At 48.6% G+C, this 10,556-nt stretch overlaps 2 protein-coding genes across 2 annotated transcripts; both read left to right on the plus strand.

The window, feature by feature from the left end:
• Positions 1 to 66: 66 nt before the first annotated feature.
• LOC114769743 (potassium voltage-gated channel subfamily V member 2-like) lies at positions 67 to 3,288 on the plus strand. Its single transcript, XM_028963036.1, has 2 exons — positions 67 to 1,542; positions 2,321 to 3,288. The coding sequence occupies exons 1-2, from the start codon at positions 226 to 228 to the stop codon at positions 2,594 to 2,596; spliced, it is 1,593 nt and encodes a 530-aa protein (XP_028818869.1). The 5' UTR covers positions 67 to 225; the 3' UTR covers positions 2,597 to 3,288.
• Positions 3,289 to 6,944: 3,656 nt separating this feature from the next.
• LOC114769273 (N-acetyllactosaminide beta-1,3-N-acetylglucosaminyltransferase 3-like) lies at positions 6,945 to 10,546 on the plus strand. The gene is made up of 2 exons (XM_028962141.1): positions 6,945 to 7,049; positions 8,417 to 10,546. The coding sequence occupies exon 2, from the start codon at positions 8,419 to 8,421 to the stop codon at positions 9,568 to 9,570; it is 1,152 nt and encodes a 383-aa protein (XP_028817974.1). The 5' UTR covers positions 6,945 to 7,049; positions 8,417 to 8,418; the 3' UTR covers positions 9,571 to 10,546.
• Positions 10,547 to 10,556: the final 10 nt, after the last annotated feature.

Below are 10,556 nucleotides of genomic sequence, written 5' to 3' on the forward strand. Positions count from 1 at the left end.
ACAAGTTAGCAAATCCTGTTTGGACGCCACCATCCTCAATCCAGAGTTACGAGCCCTAAATCAACTTGGCAGCTAATCTCTGCTGCCTGTATTTAGAAGTGGATTTAAGAAAGAGAGGAAGGCCTGGAATTAGATTAGATGGGACAAGAGGAGGGGTGAAAGATCTCAGACGAGCATGCTCTTCATTCCATCCCAACCCATCAGTAGTTCGGACGCTCCGCAGCCATGGACGCCTCTCAGAAGCAGCTCTCGAAGAAGTTGACCAAGAGGCGCTCCACCTTGTTTGCCAGCCTGAAGATTGGTGGTGGTGGTGGTGTCTCGCAAAGCACTGAGGAAGAAACCTTCCCTTTTTCTCAGGATAGTTCTGTAAAGCCTTGGAATTCCATGGACAATCTGGACGGTCCGGGTCCCGAGTCAGCGAAACTGGTGCGAGAAAAGGTGCCGAGAAACCTCGGGGTGAAATTCGAGGTCCGAAGAACTTCGAACATCATGAACATCAACGTGGGAGGAAAGGTCTTCCACATTGCCAAGCAGGTGGCCATGAAGTACCCCCGCACCAGGCTCGGCTCGCTGGCCCTGTGCACGGACCGAGTCCAGCAGCTGACCCTCTGCGACGACTACTCCGTGCAGACGGACGAGTTCTTCTTCGACCGAGACCCGGCAGTTTTCGGCTACATCTTCCACTTCTACAGAAGCGGCGTGCTGTGGGTCATGGACGAGCTCTGTCTCCTGAGCTACGAGGAGGAGATCGCGTACTGGGGCGTCAGCCTGAAGGACACGCAGCGCTGCTGCCGCATCCTGTTCGAGGAGAAGGTGGAGGAGCTGAGGGACTACCTCAAGGTGGAGCGGGAGCTCCTGGCCGAGATCGAGCCGGAGCACGACGAGGAGCGGTTCAAGAGCATGTTCCTGGGGGACCTGCGCAAGTTCCTCTGGAACCTGATTGAGAATCCTTACTCGTCCCTGGCGGCCAAGGCCTTTGCGGTTTTCTCCAGCCTCTTCGTGCTCATCTCCATTGTCGCGATGACCCTCAACACGGTAAAGGAACTGCAGAGCGCAAAGGTCTACGGGAAGACCTACTTTGAGTGCATCGAGATCGTGTCCATTTTGTTCTTTACGTTCGAGTACTTCCTGCGACTGCTGACCACGTGCAACATCAAGCACTTCCTGAAGTGCGGCCTTAATTTTGTGGACCTGGTGGCTGTCATGCCATACTTCATCCAGTTGATCTTCGAGGCCTTTGCTGACCAGGAGGACCTGAGCGTCCAGGACGACCTAAAGACCATGGCCCGGGTTAGCAAGGTCAGCAAGGTCCTGAAGGTGGTGAAGCTGATGCGGATCTTCCGAATCCTTAAACTTGCGCGCCACTCGACGGGTATGCGGGCGTTCGGCTTCACGCTGCGCCAGTGCTACCAGCAGGTCTGCTGCCTGTTCCTCTTCATTACCATGGGAATCTTCACCTTCTCCGCGCTGATGCACTCGGTGGAGCGGGACGTTCCCGGGACTCCGTTCAGCAGCATTCCTGATGCGTGGTGGTGGGCGGCGGTGAGTTTTTCTGTCTCCAATATTACTTTTATTTCCCTAGTATTTACATTTTTACATTTACAGCATTCACCAGAGGCACCTTATCCAGAGCGACTTATAATCAGTAGTTACAGGGACAGTCCCCCTCTGGAGACACTCAGGGTTAAGTGTCTTGCTCAGGGACACGATGGTAGTAAGTGGGGTTTCAACCTGGGTCTTCTGGTTCATAGGCGAGTGTGTAACCCACTAGGCTTCTACCACCCAGCGTCCAGGAAATGCAGCAGCAGAAGTTTTTGTAAGCAGTTTACTTATCTTATGTCACCTCTGTGGTGACACCATGGAAGTGAACATTTGGGGGGAAAAAAGGAAGTCTGTCAGTATTTACAGGTGGTTGCAGCCCAGTGGGTGCTTGTTCATGGACCAGGGGATCACAAAGACCCAGGTTAAAACCCCACTCACTACCATCCTGTCCCTGAGCGAGACACTTAACCCTGAGTGTCTCCAGGAGGACTGTCCCTGTAACTACTGATTGTAAGGCACTCTGGATGATAAAAATGCCACAAACGTAAACATTTTGTTGCTCTTAAAGTGAAACATTAAATCTCACGAACTATACAGATATTTTTTTCTGATTCTGATTTGTCATGTTTCTCCATTATTAGTCCTTATTCTTGGGTATGAAGGAACACAGACACAGCAGAGAAACGGTTCTTCCAGTCGGTGCTGCCATGTGGGATTTTGCAACATGCATCCCTGACAGCATGTCTTTCATGCTGAGCTTCTGCATCTTTCTCTACAGGTCAGCATTTCCACGGTGGGTTACGGCGACGTGGTGCCCAAGTCCGTTCTGGGCCGCCTGGTTGCATTTGCGTGCATCTCCTTCGGCATCATTCTCAACGGCATGCCCATCTCCATCCTCTTCAACAAGTTCTCCGACTACTACGCCAAGCTGAAGGCCCAGGAGTACACCAACCTCAGCGTGAAGCACGGTCTGCAGCTCAAGGCCCGTCTCCGACGGAAGCTGGAGATCTGCTTCAATCCCGTTGCTGAGGATTCCGAACGGGTCACTTTGTGACTCCAGTCGTAATTCAGCCTTTTGCGGTCCTCTCCACATGTAATTAGTGAATAAAAGGAGGCGTCTAGAAGAGAATTGTATTTTTTTTTTTAAAGCCTTATCCATCTAAACAGACATTCTGGACTAGTGTTGTTTCTGTCCGCAACATTTATGATGAAATATCTTCTTCAAACGAACCTTTTGGCGTGACAAAGACGAGACGTAAATGCTGGTCATGAGATGATAACCATAGCGAAATTGGAGCTACTTTGCTTCTCTCTGTGCTTTGACACAGCGATTTCATTGCTCGGTTTGGGCCCCGTTGGTTAGATTTTATTTATTTATTTATTTAGTATTGCGACTGCTGGTGTGCAGCGGGGGACTTGGTGGCACAGTACAGGGAGAAAGTTTCTGGCTGCCGGTGTTTGGAGCTGTGACTGACCTGTGTGTGACCAGCCCCATCAGGGTCAACATCCCCGATGTCGCCCCGCTTGTTATTATCTATTCTGTTTGGGTTTTTGTTTCTTTTTCTTTCTTTTTGGTATTTTATTCAAAGATGATTGCAACTGTATGAAGCCCTTTGCCATTACTGTGGAAGGTATCTTGTGTGTCTGATATCTATCTATCTATTGATATAATATAAATATTTTACTTTCTGTTTGTGGTATATTTATCATTCATAAAATCATTATTTTTGTCTCTCGCTTCCTGAATATTACGAACCTGTGTGCCCTTAAGCTGTATTGGGTGAATGTGGGTGGAAGTGCCACGGTAGTCGGACTCGACTTGGTTAGTGGCACCACCTTCATAGGAACCACCAACACACGACCCGCTGCGGCCTGCGGCACCTGCTACTCATGGGGTCATTTTTTTGATGTGACGACTAACTCAGTTATAGAATATGGAGCTGTTTCCTGTAAGCAGATCAGTCAACTGACGTTGCACGAGTTTCAGCCCACATCTGATGGGCTGTGTTTTCCCCCAACGATTCTGTGACGCCGCAGGACACGTGTCCACAATGTGACCGGGGTATGTGTTTCGCTGTTCTGATAAGTGCCATCGAGAAGGCACTTACATCAGGCCCAGGTGTCACCTTCACCCGAGCCAGGTAATTAAATTCCTTGACGCTGTTCTACATCCTCGCCATCCTGTTTGAAGCCTGCATGCTGCCCAAATACTGTAAATATTTTCAGTCATATCAAGGTCAATTTTATTGTACTTACAGCCAGCAGGGGAATATGCACAACATTTACACTTGACGAAACCTCCCTCTCCAACCATCTCAGGAAGTTCACACACTTTTAGCCACCAACTCCAAATGGTTCTGACATAAAAATATATTTTTGCTGGCTTGAATCCTGAGCTGCCAAGGTGCCACTGAGGTGCCACTGAGCAAGGTACCGTCCCCGCAAGGTGATGGTTAAATACAAAGGACACATTTCGCTGTGTCACCGTGTGCTGTGCTGCTGTGTTTCACAATGACAATCACTTCACTTTCACTCTTGAGTCTGTTTGTTTGGCACGTTGGTCCCATGCGTCTATGAGCAGATGGCAGCAGTCGGTTCTTCTAAAACCAGGGCCGACTCTGGTCACCTCTCCAGCTGTGTAGAGGTATTAGCACCTTTACAACGTGAAGTCTAAAGGAAGGGACTAAAACCAACAACTAAAAGTGAATGTTAAAACGGACTGAATAAAACTAAAAAATTAAACACGTCCATTAAGGATCTGTTGTAGAAGAATGAATCCGGAGGCCCAGATGCTCCACGTGTTTCACCTACTGTGATGTTGGTGATGTAGAACATCACCTTGGTGACGCGCAAGGCTAGATGTTTTCCAAACAAGCGTCCTTGTCCAGGCGCCGATGACGAAGCTGGTGTGATCTTCCTACCCTTCATTACCCACAGTGGTATGAATATGCTTGAGAACTTACTAACGGTGGGAGTTCTCTTGCGAGTTCCCCCCATGGCCATGGTAAAATAAACTTGGATAATCAATTCAATTGACTTCCTTTATTGCAGCTCCCCAGACGGGAAATTTCCCACCACACCGTCAATGCTATAACTTCTCAAATATGGACAACATTTATGTCTAGAATAACTAATATATGATTATCTTAGAAATGCAAGTAGTCAGTAAAATCGGCCGCCACAGGACCATAAATTACTTCCAAGCACTTGGAAATATACTGCTCTGCACTAGTAAAGCAAATGCAATTTGATCACTTTACGTCCACCAATTCCAAGTAAATGTTTAACTTTTTACCGCTCTGCATTATGAGAACTCTGTTCTTCCTTTTTACTTACGAGTTATTACATAGTGACATAATGGTTTCTTATCTTATAAACCCTTGGGTGACTTAATAACAAGCAACCTCCATCCCGACGCCGTCTGACGTTTTTGTTTGCTGAATGTTGGAATCTGCAAATTTTTTTTTTTTATGAAACCGGGATTTTTTTAAATAAAACAGTCAGCATTTTGTAAACCTCTTCTGGTGTTTAGTGTAGCAGATAAAGCTTCACGTTCAGCAGGTAAAGACCATCATTACACACACTGCAACAAACACCAGTTCCTATTATAGTCTAAACTTCTCCAGTTCCCAGAGCCGTTATTCACCGTGTTTCACAGGATGGATCATCAGACGTCAGACAAATGAAAGACATTCTGGTAAAAGATTTTTGTCTTAATTTAAGTAATCTAAAATTAGCTAATTTATGCAAGACCTCTTGTACAAAACTAATATAATATATATTTTTTAATATATACATATTTCTTTTGAATTCTCTTTTGTAATACTGAGGTCAACAGCAACCATATAAGCATTGAGGTCATTTGCACATCGTCACTGTACTACAAATATTTTTCTACTTGTTATATATAATTTATGTTTAAATATAAAGTATATACTTAATTTTTTTAAGTCTATTTTTGTAATATTGAGGTCAACAGCAGTCGTATAAGCATTTCACTGCATATCATATGACTGTGTATGTGACAAATAAAATTAGAATTTGAAATAATAAATCACTCTACTTTGGTACTTAGAAACATTTGAATTCAAAAATATATTATATATTATAATTTATTATATTATATTATTTGAGGCATTTATCTGACATTGAATGTCTTGCACTGAGCTAATTACAATCAATTTACTGTAAAGCACATCATTTATAATATTAAAAATTTAGAACAATGAACAAGTTCTACCCCAGTCAAACAGTACCAGACCTTGAAATGTAATGGTTATTGGGTGTTAAAAGCCAGTGATTGTACAGTTCCCTACACTTCCCAGCAGACAGCTTCCACATGAGCTTTATGTACCTTGTACACAAATAGGTGGCACATTAACTCGTGCCACACAAGCTTCGTCAATCATTGACCTGGCGGTGGAAGTCAGTTTGGCATCTCTCCATTCTCTTCAGAATCACGGCCTTAACGGTTCACCGAGCCTGAAAAACACAGACCGTTCTTCGTCACGAGTAGATGGACTTCAATGTCTAGCTTTCACGGTCTAACACACACACACAGCTGTAGCTGAACGACTTCCAAGCAATTCAGAGCAAACCTGCTCCTCGAGCAGACGAGAAATTCTGCCCATTCCGCATCTGTCAAGGTGCATAGAACCGGTTCACACATGCGCACAAACACGTTCTCACAGCTGAACCCTTTGCTCTGATTACTGCTTTGAACACTCTTGGCATTCTCTCGATGGGCTTCAAGAGCTCGTCACCTGAAATGCTTCTCCAACAGTCTTGAAGGAGTTCCCAGAGGTGTTTAGCACTTGTTGGGGTCCAGCTCACCCCAAACCATCTCGACTGGGTTCAGGTCTGGTGACTGTGGAGGCCACGTCTCATAATTTTGATGCCTTCAGTGAGAATCTACAAATGTAAATGGTCATGAAAATAAAGAAAACACATGTGAAGGTGTCTCCAAACTTGGCCTGTACTGTACTCATACTCATGGTGACAACTTTCCATAAATACAATATAACCGAGGAGTCCAGTCGAACAATTTCGTACCAAACGCACGCTTTTCTGAAGCTCCGTCAAAGATGGTAGTAGCCTAGTGGGTTAGACACTCGCCTATGAACCAGAAGACCCGGGTTCGAATCCCACTTACTACCATTGTGTCCCTGAGCAAGACACCTAACCCTAAGTTGCTCCAGGGGGGGACTGTCCCTGTAACTACTGATTGTAAGTCGCTCTGGATAAGGGCGTCTGATAAATGCTGTAAATGTAAATGTAAGATGAGTTCAACCATAAAAGTTCCAACGCCGGCTCGTGATTGGCGGGCGGCGCGAGGCCCCGCCCCCGCAGGCCCCGCCCCCGCAGGATAAAGTTCCGCGCGTCCGTCCGCCGGCGGAGGGTGGGGGGCAGCGGCAGATTTTCCTTTCATTTCGAACTTCGCCGCCGCTACTGCTGGACGGTGGAAGTAGTAGAACTTTTCCCTGAGGCGACGGGTCCGCGGTTTTAAGGTGAGTACGTCACAATTATTCCTTTTTAATGGTTAATATAATAAGACTGTTACAGATGGATGGCACTCTAGAACAGAACTATTCTGAACATTTGCCAAAAATTGCGTCCCAGTGTGTTCGTAACCCGTTTTCTTTGAAATTCCGGGAAATAATCTCGTAATAAAATAGTAACAGTAACGACAACGGTTTTTTTTTTTTTTTTTTAATATTTTTTTAAAGTCATTACAAAGCAGGTCGAGTTTCTGCCCATCTGCCCTCTCCCCAGACATGCAGTTTGTTAGTCAAATTCAGACATGCCACCACCTGGTTAGGGTCCAAGTGCTGGACTTTCCACTACTCCAGCGTGACTTCATCTTCACACCCTGTCCCCCGGCCTGACCGGCCAGACCGGGAGAAATGAGCTCCAGGCCGCACTGCCGCCGTGCCAGAGAGAGACGCTTCCTCTTCTCAGGTCCCAGAGTGTCCTCAAATGCGCCGGAACTGGACTGGACTTTTACATTTAAGCCATTATGGCAGACGCCCATGTCCAGAGCGACTTACGGCATGCTTTCATGTTACCATCGATGAAGTGGTCAGTTCTGGTTCACTAGGACCCCCAACTATGAATACAATCTTTTTATTCACTCTTGATGTAGATTCTGTACAGAAGTAGAAACTCGGCGGGCCGCGAGCGCAGACATCCTGTAGAGTTCCGCTGTCGAGACAAACGATTTCAATTTCTACGTCTGTCTAATGCGAGAGCAGTTCTGTGTTTCCGGTTGTCCTTGAAAAAAAGGGCAGAGGTGGGTAGAGTAGCCAAACAGGTACGAGTAACGTTGCTCCAAAAGTAATAACTCAAGTAAAGTAATAACAAAGTAATAACTCAACCCTAGTAATGGGACGAAAGTATGTAGTGATAAAACTACTCAAGAACCATTTATTTTTTAGAAACAATATAGAAGTGTGCTAATTCTGATATTTCTTAAATTAAAAAAAGACGAAGAACGTATTGAAGTGTGATTTGTGGTAATTAATGAAGTAAATCTGAGTGTACAAACTATCATATATATATATATATGCATGCTAATTATAGGTTTTAGCATTGATTTATTTAGTTAAATGGCGTACGGCGCCATTTAACAAAATCTTTACCAACAGTAAAAAGATCGATACGAATGACCGGCATCCTGTGTCCTTGCACAGTCGCATCTGCCATTTTTCATTCCGTGTCTGTGACGAGCTTGCGCCGCTATGCCGCCACGGTTTGGGTGTGGTCATGTGACCGCAAGGCTACGTCCGACTGGTGAAACGGTGTCAAGTAAAAAGTAAAAAGTATTTTTTTTCCCAAACGTTCGTCAATGTGTCTGACATTGTCCTTGTCTCCACAGCGATGAGGATATCTTCACGCAGCACTGAGGCAGCCGCTTTAATACTCATCTCCACCCTGTGCTTAGTCATACTTCTGAACAAGGACGGCCACGGCCACGCGGCCAAACACCGCGCCCCGAGGCTCGGCGGCGCCACGGCCGGGCCCGGGCGCCACGATGCCGAGAGGAAGTCGGCCCACTTCTCCTGGTCGCGCTGCGAGAGGAACGCGTCGGCCGCCAACGTGACCGGCTTCGCCTCCCTGCCCGGCCACGTGCAGAACTTCCTGTTCTACAGACACTGCCGCCACTTCCCCAGGCTGCAGGACGTCCCGGACAAGTGCGGCGGTCCCGGGGGGTCCGCGGACGTCTTCCTCCTGCTGGTCATCAAGAGCTCCCCGTGGAACTACGACCGGCGGGAGGTGCTGCGCAAGACCTGGGCGGCCGAGCGGCTGCAGGGCGGGGCGTGGGTGCGGCGCGTCTTCATCTCCGGGACGGCCGGCGCGGGCCACGAGAAGCGGAAGCTCAACACGCTGCTGCGGCTGGAGAACCGGGAGCACCGCGACATCCTGCAGTGGGACTTCGACGACACCTTCTTCAACCTCACGCTGAAGCAGCTGCTCTTCCTGGAGTGGATGGAGCGGCGGTGCCCGCACGCCCGCTTCCTCCTCAACGGCGACGACGACATCTTCGCCAACACCGACAACATGGTGGACTACCTGCAGAGCCTGGCCGGCAACCGCGGGGACAAGCACCTCTTCGCGGGCCACCTGATCCGCTGGGTGGGGCCGATCAGAGAGCCGGGGAGCAAGTACTACGTCCCCGTGCAGGTGCAGGAGTCGGACTCGTACCCGCCCTACTGCGGCGGCGGGGGCTTCCTTCTGTCGGGCTACACCTCCCGGGCCATTTACAGGGTGTCCCCGTCCATCACCCTGCTGCCCATCGACGACGTGTACATGGGCATGTGCCTGGAGAGGGCGGGGCTCGCGCCCGAGTCCCACTTCGGCGTGAGGACCGCGGGGCTGCCGGTGCCGTCGTCCCAGCTGGACTCGTACGACCCCTGCTACTACCGGGAGATCCTGCTGGTGCACCGCTTCCTGCCGCACCAGATCTACGTCATGTGGCACGGGGTCCGCGACCCGCAGCTGAGATGCGGCGGCGGGCGGGGCGCGGCATGAGGCTGGGGTTAGCGCGCCACTTCCTGTTTTTCCACCGTCGGAGCCGTCGGGCACACTTTCTCACTGTGCTCTGGCGGCTTTGGTCTCGAACCGAGCCGGCAGCTGTGAATGTCTGAAGTTCCTTCCTCCTTTACGTAAAATACAATATTACATTCTATAATAGATCAAGGGTTCGACAGTTTACAAGTTTACTCCTTTTATTTACGCCCGTTCCAGCCAACACGACGGCGCCACTCAACCCTGGAGGGCCATTGTTCGTTATTATTTATTTAACCGCGGCGACCAGGTTCAAGGCGGCCGGTCGCCCCGGAAACTGTGCACAACAGGAAGCGGCACCCGCCACAACCGCAGCACATCTACAGCAGCTGAACCGGCAGGCCGGGCGCCATCGCAGCGCGTCGACGCGCCACCGAGCGCCTAAAGAGCGGCCGCGGCCTACCGGCGTACGGCAGGGAGCCATGGAAGCCAGACGGGCCCCGCGTTGAGCGTTTTCGCGGTAAACTGAGACGGTGCGGGTTGCCCGCGTCACGCGGCTGCTGGTCCGCGTCGGGCGGGTGACTTTTATTTCCCTGTTTCAGGAAACGAGACAAAAAAGAATATTTCAAACGCAGCTCATTTTGTAAAAAAAAAATGTAAAAAATGTTAAAAATCCCATCTCGAGCGCATCAGTACATTCCTACTTGTCGGCTTTGAATGCTGTTCACCTCTTCACCCTGTCACCGGCGAAGGCGTTGTCCCTTCACCGTGTCCCTCCTCACGCCTCGGCGTCACGCACGCGGCAGTTGCACTTTATGCTCATTCCTTTATCTTGAAGTCCAGCAGCACATTGCTTGCGTGTTGCATATCGTCTCTTAATAAGGAACCCAGTGTGTGAGTCTGTGTGTGTCCGTGTGTGTGTTTACAGGTATGGCCAATAAATCATGTTTTTCTTGTACGCAAAAAAAAGGCCGTAATACAACTCTTTAAACACTTGTCATCACTTGTCG

Source organism: Denticeps clupeoides, chromosome 19 (assembly GCF_900700375.1).
Source record: "Denticeps clupeoides chromosome 19, fDenClu1.1, whole genome shotgun sequence".
Classification (NCBI taxonomy): Eukaryota; Metazoa; Chordata; class Actinopteri; order Clupeiformes; family Denticipitidae; genus Denticeps; species Denticeps clupeoides.

What these genes read in the sequence shown, in the direction of transcription:
- LOC114769743 (XM_028963036.1), top strand. Translation starts at nt 226, where the DNA reads ATGGACGCCTCTCAGAAGCAGCTCTCGAAGAAGTTGACCAAGAGGCGC. An exon ending in ATGCGTGGTGGTGGGCGGCG is followed by an intron (nt 1,543 to 2,320) that starts GTGAGTTTTTCT and finishes CTTTCTCTACAG; the next exon opens with GTCAGCATTTCCACGGTGGG.
- LOC114769273 (XM_028962141.1), top strand. Translation starts at nt 8,419, where the DNA reads ATGAGGATATCTTCACGCAGCACTGAGGCAGCCGCTTTAATACTCATC.